The sequence below is a fragment of the Nerophis lumbriciformis genome, linkage group LG08, assembly GCF_033978685.3.
Source record: "Nerophis lumbriciformis linkage group LG08, RoL_Nlum_v2.1, whole genome shotgun sequence".
Lineage (NCBI taxonomy): Eukaryota > Metazoa > Chordata > Actinopteri > Syngnathiformes > Syngnathidae > Nerophis > Nerophis lumbriciformis.
The window spans coordinates 16,237,501-16,251,953 of NC_084555.2; the positions used below are offsets into that span (position 1 = coordinate 16,237,501).

General features: G+C 38.8%; 1 protein-coding gene across 3 annotated transcripts in view; it reads right to left on the reverse strand.

Moving 5' to 3' along the window:
- asap2a (ArfGAP with SH3 domain, ankyrin repeat and PH domain 2a) overlaps positions 1–14,453 on the reverse strand; it is a 109,154-nt gene that overhangs the window by 20,936 nt on the left and 73,765 nt on the right. For all 3 annotated transcript variants that reach the window (XR_009816001.2, XM_061968342.2, XM_061968341.2), the window contains 12 exons: positions 12,615–12,700; positions 12,419–12,494; positions 12,241–12,327; positions 10,235–10,338; positions 10,045–10,114; positions 9,792–9,879; positions 7,376–7,424; positions 4,399–4,565; positions 3,898–4,031; positions 1,584–1,678; positions 1,304–1,493; positions 1,022–1,107 (listed from right to left, as the gene is read on the reverse strand). Coding sequence is in view for 2 of the 3 variants with exons in the window: in XM_061968342.2 (XP_061824326.2) it covers positions 1,022–1,107; positions 1,304–1,493; positions 1,584–1,678; positions 3,898–4,031; positions 4,399–4,565; positions 7,376–7,424; positions 9,792–9,879; positions 10,045–10,114; positions 10,235–10,338; positions 12,241–12,327; positions 12,419–12,494; positions 12,615–12,700 (1,232 nt within the window). In the remaining variant the exon portion in view is untranslated. The remainder of the gene's footprint in view (positions 1–1,021; positions 1,108–1,303; positions 1,494–1,583; positions 1,679–3,897; positions 4,032–4,398; positions 4,566–7,375; positions 7,425–9,791; positions 9,880–10,044; positions 10,115–10,234; positions 10,339–12,240; positions 12,328–12,418; positions 12,495–12,614; positions 12,701–14,453) is intronic.

Consider the following 14,453-nt stretch of genomic DNA (forward strand, 5'->3'; position numbering starts at 1 on the left):
CTGTTCATAACTTTTATGGACAGAATTTCTAGGCGCAGTCATGGCGTTGAGGGAATCTGGTTTGGTGGCTGCAGGATTAGGTCTCTGCTTTTTGCAGGTGATGTGGTCCTGATGGCTTCATCTGGCCAGGATCTTCAGCTCTCACTGGATCGGTTCGCAGCTGAGTGTGAAGCGACTGGGATGAGAATCAGCACCTCCAAGTCCGAGCCCATGGTTCTCGCCCGGAAAAGGGTGGAGTGCCATCTCCGGGTTGGGGAGGAGATCTTGCCCCAAGTGGAGGAGTTCAAGTACCTCGGAGTCTTGTTCACGAGTGAGGGAAGAGTGGATCGTGAGATCGACAGGCGGATCGGTGCGGCGTCTTCAGTAATGCGGACGCTGTATCGATCCGTTGTGGTGAAGAAGGAGCTGAGCCGGAAGGCAAAGCTCTCAATTTACCGGTTGATCTACGTTCCCATCCTCACCTATGGTCATGAGCTTTGGGTTATGACCGAAAGGACAAGATCACGGGTACAAGCGGCCGAAATGAGTTTCCTACGCCGGGTGGCGGGGTTCTCCCTTAGAGATAGGGTGAGAAGCTCTGCCATCCGGGAGGAGCTCAAAGTAAAGCCGCTGCTCCTCCACATCGAGAGGAGCCAGATGAGGTGGTTCGGGCATCTGGTCAGGATGCCACCCGAACGCCTCCCTAGGGAGGTGTTTAGGGCACGTCCGACCGGTAGGAGGCCGCGGGGAAGACCCAGGACACGTTGGGAAGACTATGTCTCCCGGCTGGCCTGGGAACGCCTCGGGGTCCCACAGGAAGAGCTGGACGAAGTGGCTGGGGAGAGGGAAGTCTGGGCTTCCCTGCTTAGGCTGCTGCCCCAGCGACCCGACCTCGGATAAGCGGAAGAAGATGGATGGATGGATTGATGGTTGCGGATGAAATAATTGCCTATCCGCGCATCTCTAATGAACAGTCATAAGAAATGCTGGCTGAGTGAACCTTCTACAAAACAATATTTGAATGTGGATGGTTTGTGTTCACCTGTTCTGAGTGAGAAAGTCGACAATGTGGAGCGACGTTCTGTCCACCAGTCTGACCGCAAGATGAAGCGCCGTTTCTCCCTGCTCCTGGGGGGACAAAAGACTTGCATTAAAACCAAGAGATTATTTAGATATTGGTGGAAATACTACAAGTTGAGGCCCTGACAGTAGTATGCTATGAAAAACACCACAAAAACTATTATGGGGATTATTGTCTTGATATCTCAATAACACAAACAATTGTACCTAATACTGTGGATATAAATGCATTTTGTGTACTAACATGTCCGTTGGCAAGCGGTATGGGCTCCATGAGGTCTACTCCCTCGGCGTAGACCTGGATGAGGGAGACGATGTTCCGAGCCTTTACTGCTTCGCACAGCGTGTGGAGCCGCGACGCCGAGTCTGGATATTTCTTCCTGGCGAAGCGCTTCTCTGTGTACTTAGCGATGATGAAGTCTTTCCTCGCCTGCCTGGTGGTAGGGTGCAGTGTGTCAAACTCATCAACTATGGCATCCACTAAAAGATGGCGTCGACAAGTGGTTGGAAAGGAGTGCACTTACATGTCACTGGAGGGGTTGGGTTTCATCGCGTTTTCAGCACTTAAGCAAGCCTCCATTATTTCATTGAAGCCTGCATTCCCCACATTCTTGGCCAGCTGTGGAATGCACAGCAGTTACGTGCCACAGCATTGATACAACACTTAAATTAATAGAGCAACAGACATTCTAGACCAGGGTTATTCAACTGGCGGTCAAGGGGCCAAATTGTGCTGGGGAATGACACCGTACCGGTCCACAAGTTCAGTTCAAAATTTGGGAGACAAACATTTATGCAGCAAATTCCTAAAATCACTAGAGTGCTCCTATTGTATAGAAGAACTTGGACCACTGTAAACGGTGACAGATCTTTGCATTGACATTTTAACCTGGCTAGCAAACATAGAACATTGGCGTCCAACCTTGTGATTAAATAACGGAGGTGTTCCTTAAGACGCCCCTTTACGTCCTCTCCTTTTTGGCGGTAACATTTTTTTTTGTAATGTGATTTATGTAACTTGGGTGTAGCTGTAGCTTGTTTACATCAGATGCTGTCAGTAGTCATTTGTTCAAATGCTTTATGTATACTAGTAGTAGTGTTCCTCAAGGTTCTATTTTAGGTCCTCTCTTTTTCATCTTTTGGCCTAATCAACTGGTGGCCGCGAGTTCAGTTAAAAAAAAGGGAGACTCACATTTGTGAGTGCTGTGATAGAGATTAACTTTGACTGGCTTTTTTGCAGAAGGCCATAAAAACAGCAGAGCGTTCCTGTAACTCAAAATACCAAAATAAATAGACCAAAATTAAATGTCTCCTGTAGAGGACACTGGTTCTCCGGAATACACAAAATAAGACAAATAGTGAAGGGAGAAGTTTTTTGAAATGTGTCCTGCCCAAAAAATGAATGGAATATCTGTCCAAGCCAAAGCTTTTTTAAAGTAAACATATATTGGCAACACTTAATTGGCCCTAGTGTGTGAATTTGATGGTAAATGTTTGTCTATCAGTGTTGGCCCTGCTATAAGGAGGCGACTTGCCAGGGTGTATACCCTGCCTTCCACCCGAGTGCATCTGGGATAAGCTCCAGCACCCCCCGCGACGCCGAGAGGAATAAGCGGTAGAAAATGGATGAATGGATGGATGGATATATTGAAAAAAATAAAGACTTTCAATTATTTAAGGCTAGTGTCTAATCACCAATTAAGCCTACTCCTGAAAACGCAATTCTCTGAAGCATATTTTGTGGGGTTTTCTGCTACATTAAAACAAAATACAACAACAATAAATGAATAAAAAAGTGAAATTGTTTGCTTAAATTGTTCAACACATTTCAGCCTTAAACAAAAATATCAAACATGTCATGTTTTTTTAATGTTGACTCTTTTGAATGCCTTTTGATCAAATAATATCACAGGTTTAAAGTAGTAAAATAACCTAAGTCACGCAAATGTATACAAAACCGCGATATCACTTGATCAAAAGGCTTTCAAAGGATTAAAATTAAATTAAAAAACATTACCGGTACAGGTTTTTTATAATTTTGTTTAGGGCTGAAATTGCAAATTGCAATTGCAATAGGAATCCAAAATGTATTTATGCCCTTTGAAAAATGAATGACTTGTATTTCCTGTTTGGCTTTGGGGTATTGTTGAATAACTGCATCAAAAATCATGTATTATGGCCAAAATAGAGCAAAAATTTACAGAAGGGACAAAAAAAAGTCAGCCTTTGTCCCTTGAGGTTTAAACCTGTCTTTGGCCATTGCATTAATACAGACATTGTGCTGAAAACACACTTAATTTCTACCTTTAAACGTGTGTACCCAATACTATGAGGTGGTTTTGAGTAACATGCAGTCATTTCTAAGATACAGAACACATTATTCCCCTGTCCTCTGTGGTGGACAAGACGAGATACTATATGAGGACTATTTTTTAATATAAACTGATGAAGATGTTCGACGCAACAAGGCATCAAAATACGGAAATGCATGTGGAATTTAAGAAAAATGCTAAAACCAAGACAAGTTCTCAGTGTTGTTTTTTTTTGGTAATATAATTGTTGAAATTGATTACAAAAGATAAATAATTATTCAGTTGGCACTAGCTTCTGTTGTCGTCTGTACAAGACAATGCTTAAGAAAATACTATTGTGTCTTATGGTTTTAACCCGAAACAATTCTTTAATGCAAGATAATGTAACTTTCTGTCTAAGTTTCAAGCAGTTAATTTTAAATAAATAAAAAATCTCAAGCTCCGCACCTCCTTTGAAGCCTCACAATTTAAATAAACAATGCTATAAGTGATGGAGAGCAGCAGAGTGCATGTAAAAAAGTCCTACCAAGAGCTCTGAGGTGCTGAGTACATCCAGAGTGAGTGACTGGATCCTGGAGTAGTGGACTCCCAGCTCCCTATGGATCCCTGAGCATTCGATACAAGTGAGGATGCCCAAGTTGGTGGACAACCATGTTGGGTCTGGAGGAAAAAAGGAAAAAAACATTGCAAATAGGTCCGAATCTAAGACACTTTCTGACACGTCCTTTGCAAAAGGTTGCACCAACTGTGTTTTGTCTTTGTGGACGTTTTAACAGCTGCCTGAAGGCTTTTTTATGCTCTCCAGGAGGAAAGTGACCGAGCCTGCTTGCAATACGCTCTTTCATATAGTAGATTTACACCTCTGCTGAGGCACAAGGGGGGCTGGCAAGTAGTTCAAATAAGCAGATGCTTTCAATAAAGAGCAATGATTTTTGGCGCTGGAAAAGTGGTTAGTGCTGCTGTACGCTGACATCATTCCAAAACATGGATGTTAGGTTAATTGAAGACTGTCAGCTGGAATACTCACTGGGCGCGCCGCAATCGCAACACACGTCGTTTCCCGTCATCCTCTTCACTTCAGCCAGGATGGCCTTGGTCAGCTCCTGCACAATGTTGTTTTCGCCGACGTGCTGGTCCCCTTTGAAGGCTTGGTTCAGCGCCTCCTCTTTGCTGTTCTGGAGCACGGAGATCCAGCTGCAGGGAAGAGTACCAGACGAGGCACGTAGAGACGTAAGGTCGAGGACGAAGACAAAGAAAAAGAAGGCAAAAATAAACAAGAGGAGAAGTGAAAGTACGATAAAAGGTCTCTGGGTCGGAGGTAGAAATAAGAAAAGGCGTGAGATTGTGTATTGGGGATGAAGTGGCAAAAGGCTTATACAGAATGCACTTAAGGCACTATTCTCCCGTTCTGTGCTTAAGTGTTCTTTACGCACTGGAAGTTAGGCACGTTCCCATCATTTGTATTCTTCCATTTAGCCACGCCAACCCAAGCGTATGTTAGGCAAAAGTGCTAAAATTTAATTAAAGGGGAACATTATCACAATTTCAGAATGGTTAAAACCATTAAAAATCAGTTCCCATCAGTTTTTTTCAAAATTTTACCCATCACGCAATATCCCTAAAAAAAGCTTCAAAGTGCCTGATTTTAACCATTGTTATAAACACCCGTCCATTTTCCTGTGACGTCACATAGTGAAGCCAACACAAACAAACATGGCGGAAAGAACAGCAAGCTATAGCGACATTAGCTCGGATTCAGACTCGGATTTCAGCGGCTTAAGCGATTCAACAGATTACGAATGTATTGAAACGGATGGTTGTAGTGTGGAGGCAGGTAGCGAAAACGAAATTGAAGAAGAAACTGAAGCTATTGAGCCATATCGGTTTGAACCGTATGCAAGCGAAACCGACGAAAACGACAGGACAGCCAGCGACACGGGAGAAAGCGAGGACGAATTTGGCGATCGCCTTCTAACCAACGATTGGTATGTGTTTGTTTGGCATTAAAGGAAACTAACAACTATGAACTAGGTTTACAGCATATGAAATACATTTGGCAACAACATGCACTTTGAGAGTGCAGACAGCCCAAATTTAAATAATTAATATATTCTGTAGACATACCCTCATTCGCTCTCTTTTCCTGAAAGCTGATCTGTCCAGTTTTGGAGTTGATGTCATCAGGCCAGGGAAGCTAGGGTCGATAGGAGGTTTAGCTCGCTCGTCTGCGGGAACAAATTGCCGCCATTGCTTGCCGTGCTACCGAGGTCCTTTGTCCCTGAATTGCTCACACACTCCGGCAGATTCAATGGGGGTCTGGCGGCAGATTTCTTTGACTATCGTTGGAAATGCATCTGCTTTGAGTGTCGCAGGATATCCACACATTCTTGCCATCTCTGTCGTAGCATAGCTTTCGTCGGTAAAGTGTGCGGAACAAACGTCCAATTTCTTGCCACTTTCGCATCTTTGGGCCACTGGTGCAACTTGAATCCGTCCCTGTTCGTGTTGTTACACCCTCCGACAACACACCGACGAGGCATGATGTCTCCAAGGTACGGAAAACAGTCAAAAAAACGGAAAATAACAGAGCTGATTTGACTCGGTGTTTGAGAAAATGGCGGATTGCTTCCCGATGTGACGCCACATTGTGACGTCATCGCTCCGAGAGCGAATATTAGAAAGGCGTTTAATTCGCCAAAATTCAACCATTTAGAGTTCGGAAATCGGTTAAAAAAATATATGGTCTTTTTTCTGCAACATCAAGGTATATATTGACGCTTACATAGGTCTGGTGATAATGTTCCCCTTTAAAGTAGGCTGATTACTAAAGAGGTGGACTTCGCTTTGGCGCCTTTTTTTCCTGGTTGCGTAAAAAATTATGGAACATGGGAGTTTCACTAACACTTGTGAATGTTAATAAAATCCATGAAAAAGATAATACTTTCAATTTCAAAATCCAGGCAGTGCTTGTCACGTAAACGTGTGTCGCCATGGTGATGTAGTGTGTGTATACACGCTACAACAGCTTCTTCTTACTGGCTGGATGTGAATAATAATCTGTAGATTAAACTTTGTTTCACTTATCATTATAACCACCCCGATGTCATTTGTGACATTAAGAGTTCAGTTTAGCACAAATCTTCTGTGTTTGTGTGTGCTTGCGTGGAGGAGCATGACAGTATGATATTAACTTTCAAAAAGTCAATCAAATCAATTGATAGATGCAACATTATATACGTATTTTCTATTAAATAGTCACAGTCCTATGATTACGGTCCGGATGAAATCATGTCTGTTAGTCCCAGGATGTCCAAACACAGCAGATATACAGGTGGTCGCATTCACGAGACAACAATGTGCCTTTTAAATTTTTATAGTTAATACAGAGTGCCATTATGGTGTTTTTATCCTAAGCTCAATTGATGTTTCCAGGTGTCTCAATTGAAGCAATCAGAATAGATTTGATAGTTTTCTGGAGGTGTCTTGTATCATTATTTGTGGTGGACACTTCTTCCAAACTTCAAGTGATATACAATGTTTCACCTTCTTGGGGCGCTGGATTTATTACAGCCTCAGAGGCACCAAAAAAACAAAAGTAATTATGTCGGTGGGGAAATAGGGACAAAGTTAACAGTGAATGCCCACATTTAAGGTTTGCTTCACCCAAAGTGCACATCTTGGATGAAGGCGCGCAGTGATAGACTTAAGTCGAGAGAGAGAATGCAGCGCAGCCAGAACCTGAGCAATGGTAGAACTTTTTTCACTTAAGCAAATGGGAGAATAGGGCCCTTAGACTTTAGACTAAACTGGATTTTATTTTCAAATAATTCACAAAAACTTTACACATGGAGCAGACTCGCATACATGAACGAAAAACATCAGCAAACGCTTTGGTTACAGAGGCAAGGGAAAAACTCCCTCTCAGGAAGAAACCCCGAAAAGAATCAGACCAAGCGTGGAGAGTGAAGTAATTTTTAAAGGTAAAGGACGGAACATCGTCTTACATTTGGCAGTCCTGGTCATCCTCAGCCTGAAAGTGATATGTTCTGTCATCTAAAATGTGAGAAAGAAAGACATTTTGCATTGTGTTGCTTTGGAAAGATGTACAAAAAAGTGACAATTACCAATAGTATAATAATCATGCATTTTCAAGAGTTACTTCATGTTACAGGTCTAAGCGGAATTCCCTTGGCGTGCTACATAATGTCTCAAAAGAGAAGCACAGCAGCTTGAGAAAAATAAAAATAAAACACCATATTTTAGAAAAAGCTTCAAAGCCGGGGATACTCAAACTGTGGTACGTGTACCACTAGTGGTACGCAGGCTCCATCTAATGGTACGCCAAAAGAATCACTTGAATAAAGTACAGTGTTTTAATTTCCTAGTTTCAAACAGTGTTACTATTCAAATTGTGTGTAATGTTAGTGGCCAAAATATTAAATATTCTTGTTAAACCTCTGCCTTGAATTTAATAAATACTTAGGCTACTGTATTTTAATGTTGGTCATTTTGGTGGTACTTGGAGAGTGACCTCAGTGTTTTTTTTTTGTTTTTTTTTTATTGTTTTTTTTTTATTAAATCAACATAGAAAAAAACACACGATACACTTTCAACTAGTGCATCAACCCGGAAAAAAAAAACTCCCTCCCCTATTCACACTCACACACACCCACTCACACAAAAGGGGTTGTTTCTTTCTGCCAGCAATATTCTGGTTTCCACAACATGGACAACACTTCTGCAAGGGACACAACACAGTCCCTGAAGCACACTTGATTGTTTGTGCTGCTGGTCCACTAACATTTTCATTTAATTACTATTTTTTCTTTCCCTTTTCTCCCTTATGTAATTATTTTTATATTGTTTACTTTCCTCTTTATCCAAGAAAATATTTATTTATCCTATCTATAAAAAAATAAAAATAAAATAAATAAATAAAAAAAGAAAGAAAGGACCTTATCTTCACCAGACCTGGCTGTAAATGAAATTAGCTTTGTTTAAAGGTTGTTGTTTTTTTGTTTTTAAAACCAGGTCCAGTCCAGATAATGTCCAAGTCGGGTCCAGCAACACACACCTTCATTCATGTACACTGAGAAAACAAACAAACAAACAAACAAACAAAAAAAACATAAAATTTTGGAACACAACAGATTGCATATAATCTATAAACAAAATTACATTTTAAAAACAAAAACAAAAAAAGTATTTACAGTCCAGCTTATGTTCAGGTCACTAAAAGTTAGGGAATACAACAACAGATAGCATATAATCTATAAATAATTACACTTTCAACATAAGCCTTTGAGGACTTCCCATCTTTTTTTATGTTTTTTGGCATCATTATCGTTTTCAACCATGTAACTTTCTAAAGTTAAAAAATACTGAATAAATGTTTTAAAGAAAGTAATACTAAGGGAATATCTGTTTTTGGCCTTAAAAATAAACCTTTTACCGAGTACTATAATTAAATTGATTAAATCATGATTGTCAATGAACTCTCCCAAAATAACAGAAACCACATCAAGCTTCATAAACAAACCAATCCTTAAACACATTTTTTCAACTTCCACCCAAAAAGAAGACACAATATGACAATACCAAAACAAATGCAGGGTGGATTCAGACTCCTGACAACAAAATCGGCAGTCATCTGACTCTGTCATATTCCATAATTTTAACATTTTCCCCGTGGGTAAGAAGTTATAAATAATTTTAATTTGAAAATAACGATTTTGCACATCAATAGTAGTTTTATAGATTAGTTTGAATATGGCATCCCACGGCAACGGGCAGTCAAAAAAGTCCTTCCATTTTCCAAATGTGTTGTATGGGGCAGCCTTCAAAGATTTCTTTATTAAATAAAACTTATATATTTTTCTATTTATTTTAGTTCCTTTTTGCCAACTCGAATTTCTTATTAGAGGTTTACAAACTAATAATTTAGTAGTTCCATAATTAATTATTTGTTTCCATCTTTTCCCAATGACTCCAGTTAGTTGATTAAATGAAAAGCTTGAGCAAGCATCACCATACATAGTTATAAATTCTGACCTCAGTGTTTACTGAGATGGTACTTAGTGAAAAAAGTTTAAGAACCACTGCTCTAAGCAAACTTCAATTATGTCAAAGGGTAATCAACTGATTTGAAGTTTCTACAGAAAGAAAAAACAGAGTCGCAAATGTCTCCACAAATTATACATACTTTTATTATTCTGTAATATAGAATGTTAGAAAATGTTTGAACAAGTAAAATTAATAAAACAGAGAACAATGAATGGTAGGTGTGAAAAACACTAAGCTATTAATTATTAACCGTCTGGAATAGACCTACGCTGTTTTTTAGTTGAAGTGGAGTGGTAATTGTTTTTTTTGGGGGACAGTTAGTGGCGAGCGAAGAAAACGTTAACTTGCTCAACTTACGCGAAATGAGGTCAAAGCTCTTCTTCTCCTCAGGATTGTTCTTCACCTGACAGGTGAGCAGGTTCAGTTTAGCTGGAGGCCTGTTTGCCTGTAAGAAAGACGGAATATAATATGATGTGGAATAGAAAATCAGCTTTGGATGTCTATTGGCTTTTGCAGGTCATTTAAATGACAATATATGCAGGATTTGAGTATTTCCCTTCATCACAAACAGACTGTGTTGTTTATTTTGATTGTGGGTTTTGTTGCTTACAGTGCCATGTGGGATGGTGAGGTATCCGTTCTTTGCCGTACACTTTCTCTTCTGCCACACTTTACGCAACCTGCAGTTTTATCCAACTGAGCATTATTATCATTGCAAAAGCACACTTTTGGATTTTAATCTAACAGAGGACCCCCTTGGATTGTGCAGGTATCTCTAGTGAGTGAAACAAGTGACTTACCCGTCGCTTCTCTTGTAAAGGTAGCCGCTGCGCTCAGTGCCGTGTTCCTTGTTGCCTTGCGGCTGATGGAGGCTGTAGGTATTGCTCTGACGCACCTGTGAATCCTGGAAAAATATTAATAAGAAACAGATAAAGCCTAATACTAAATCTCAGGAGTCCAAAACCTTGTATCCAATCCTATTCAACTTAACTCCAGCCGTTCAAATAAAAACAATAAATATAGTGATTCAAAAAAGAGCATTGCCTTTATAAATAGCAATAGATAGTATAGTAAACTATCCATCCATCCATCCATTTTCTACTGCTTGTCCCTTTTGGGGTTACCAGGGTGCTGGAGCCTATCCCAGCTGCATTCAGGTGGAAGGCAACGTACACCTTGGCAATCGCAAGGCCAACACAGATAGTGTAATATTTGTGTAAATTTAAATTATTCTGATCCACAATTTAATATTATAACTTCTACCATTGATTGTTTTCTTGATAAAAAAAACTATAAGAACGAGACAGTTTTTTGACCATTTTTTTTAAAAGGATGGCTCCTAAAAAATCTGTCTCCCTTCAAAGATCCATAAATCCCATCACTGACAGGCAGTAGCGTTGTACTGAAAAATAAGAAATCAACCGAGACAAGATGAAAAGTTTACAAGGTGAAATATAAAGGTAAACACAAAAGTATGTAAAAGCGCTAAATACTACTCTAGACTGGAAGGGTTAAAGACCTTCAGTGTCAGCATTAATAGGATGAGTATGTTGAAAAAAATGTCTCACATTTTCTGCCAATAACAAATGCATAAGCAGTAGTTGAGCAGACTAAGGTTTTATTTTAGTCAGGAAGTGACTTTTATTGATATTCGGTCCACATTTTGCTAATGGAACAATGTTTAAAGAACAGACCTGAAACTTGTCTTTACAAACTAAAACAATATCAACATCAAATCAGAGAATTAAACTCTACAGAGTCAAATCACAAACGTAAAAATGCAAATCGTATGAAATAAAATCCTACTAAATACAGAACACCACGACCATCAATGTTTTGTTGATTTACTTACTCTTCTAGACTTGTTTCACAAAACATGTAGGCAATAAGAGAGAAAAAAAACTTCAGGTCAGATTAATTTGTCATCTTAATAGAATGAGGCAGCTTGGTTTGCAAAGATACGAATACAAGACAGTGGAACCTCTAAAGCTGACCGTGATGATGCAATTCGAAATTCAAAACTATCCAACATCCTTGTGCAAGATCACAAATTAGTAAATTTTAAACGATCAACATGTAGTTTTTACTGTTTTCTTTGGCTTTTGGCAAATATTGATAGGAAATAATATAGACTTTATTTGTTCCACAATATGGGCATTTTGTGGTTGCGATGCAGATTTTACATACAGTAACACGTAAAATGTCATAAGAAAACAACGAAAAACTAAAAAGGAATAATAGTAATAACACAACTAATGCCACCTATGCACATATGTATATACATATTGCACACTAAGTGATTGCACTGTGTACAAATAATAAAACAAAAACAGTATCTTAACTAGGTTACTATCTTGATACCAGAAGAACCTCAAGAATGTGTGTGCGTGTGTGTGTGTGTGTGTGTGTGTGTGTGTGTGTGTGTGTGTGTGTGTGTGTTCGTTCACACGTACAATTATAAACACAAAAATATTGCCTGTAATGTTTTTCTAGTTTTACAATGGTGACAATTTGACACAGGAACAGATTATTTACATTTCCACTAATTTCTTAGAGGTTCCACTGTGGAAAATTTCACTCATTTGTTTTACTATGGCATGAAAAAAATGGCCAAAAACGACAAATAAGCATTTCTTTCAGGACATTAGACTGATTTACAGCATAGCAAAATTCTACATTTCACAATACAATCTCTAATTTCTAGCAATTCAGCATGTGTTATTATGCTAAGGCCATGTAAAATCAAGTGTTAACATCAAGAACACTGACACAAAAGTTAGTTTTTTTATGAGTGTATGTGTGTTACCTCCTTCTGCTCCACTTGTAGCGCTGTCTTAAGAACATCTCGTAACTGTGTCAGCTGCTTCCGCTCCTCATCCTGCGCCTGCTTTATCTGCAGAGAACAAAACATTCAGGATTTTGGAGACAACGGGTGAACAATGATTACAATTGAATGGAATGGCAGTCATGTAAAAGTAACCCACTGTGTGGAGATCAGTGGCCAGTTTTTCTATGGAAGGCTTCAGGTTGTCCACTGCTTTGAGACCATCCTGAAAGAAACTGAACAAGATTCATATGACGTATTACTTTTTGCATTATAGCATGATTACACAAAAACTACTTCTACGGTACTTGTGTTACACCATGGCAAGGTTGCAATTAATTTGCAGTGTGTCTTACTTGCACTGCGCGTGGAAGTATTTGATGAGGTTCTGCAGCAGGTCCACTCCCTTCTTGATTTTGATCTCGTTGACTTTGAGAAGATACTGCAAAACATTGTCAAGATGGGACCCAGTCAGACGCCAACAGACAGGTTCAGCCAGAGCCAAAAGTGTGTTTTCTATCTAAATAAGTTTTCAACTCTTTCATCTTGTTCTCTTGAAAGTAAAACAAGTTGGCTGTTAAGTTCATGACAGTATATCAAAAAGGGCTAAGGCGATACATCATATAAAAAATTCTAGGTATGGGTTTTGTACTCCAAAAACTACATTAGAATAGCTTCATGATCGTAAAACTGTTATGTTTCTAAACACCTACTCTTGTCATTTTTGTAGAGCGACTATTCCAATTGTTTTCAGGTTTTATCAGCATACAGAGCAAGTTCAAATGGAATGGTCCAGAAGTCGTCCCAATCCAATTGTAACCAAAGTTAACGGGTTATAGAGTTGTACTAAACTTTTGCATTTTAACGTAGTCATGCATGACGTCACAACAATATAAACGTTAAGTTGAAAATATAGCTGTGATAAACGCTTCATCGAGGCGAGATTACCCGTACTGCGTTGTGTACACCGGTTGTGTTTTTCCTGGTGTGCACAAAATAAATTTAAAATTGACATAAATAAGTTATCGATTATCGGTATCAGTTCAGTTTATTTCGAACATGCATACAATACAATGCATCACTAATTTCCAGTTGTTTCATTACAGCATGTCCGAAAAGGAGTAGAAATAAGCAGAGCTTATTTAATACTACCCCTTTTCATATCACACCATATCATATCATTGTTCTCTATTTGTAACAGAACAGTGAATAAATTAATTAATAAATAAACCATAAGTAAGTAAACAAACATTAAATACATAGATAATCAGTATGTCATTTTTTTTTGTTTTTTAAAAGTTCAAGATGTTCATCATAATTGTTCTTCTTTGTACTTTGTGAATACTTGTAGTTTGAACAGTCTCTTAAACTTGAATCATATTAGTGCTTTTTTTGATTTCCTTGTGTAATCCATTCCATTCCATAATTCAATTCCACATACGGTTACAGTATATTGTTTGTCTGTATAATAAAAACAATTATTCCTGGTATGAAAGAAAACATTTGTATCTGGATCTATATCTTTATTTAATTCCGGACTAATGTGATCTAAGCTGCTGAAGTTTTTCACTTCCATATATTCCTGTTCAGCAATCTTTTGTGTTGCCCTATGAATGTCTGTAAGTGTAGATTAATGTGCACTTTAGTACTGATCTTCTTGTTCAGTAATCCTTTGAAGCGTTGTAATTTTGTAGTTGAATGACGATGTTTGTGTTTCGTCAGACCCCATTATTATTGTTGTTGTTATGGTTGCTCTGGGAGTACTAACATTTGCCCCGTTTCCTCAAGTCGCGTGCTATCCTGGCGATATCATAATTGCGTTTAGTGAGGCGCTCGTTCATGTACACATTTGTGCCCTTCAGCTTTTTTCCCTGTGTCAACAATGCCATTGTGGATTTCCTGTTGGCAAGCTTAACGATGGTGACTGGCGTAGTGTTGTTGCCTCTTCTATTCAGTGAGACGCACGTATCAATGGTGTTTAATTGTAACAGGAAGTTATCGGTTTGAAAAAAAATATTGTGCATCCCTAACTTAAATGTCCTCTTTTTCTTTTTACACTTATGTCACAATCAGGAATGTTAAAATAAGATGTGCGCAACAAGATCTACACTTTTATTGATTTTATGTTTTACTAGAAGCAGTAGTTAACTTATTTTTATGACTGTTAAGAATTTTAAAATGTTAATAACTTTTTT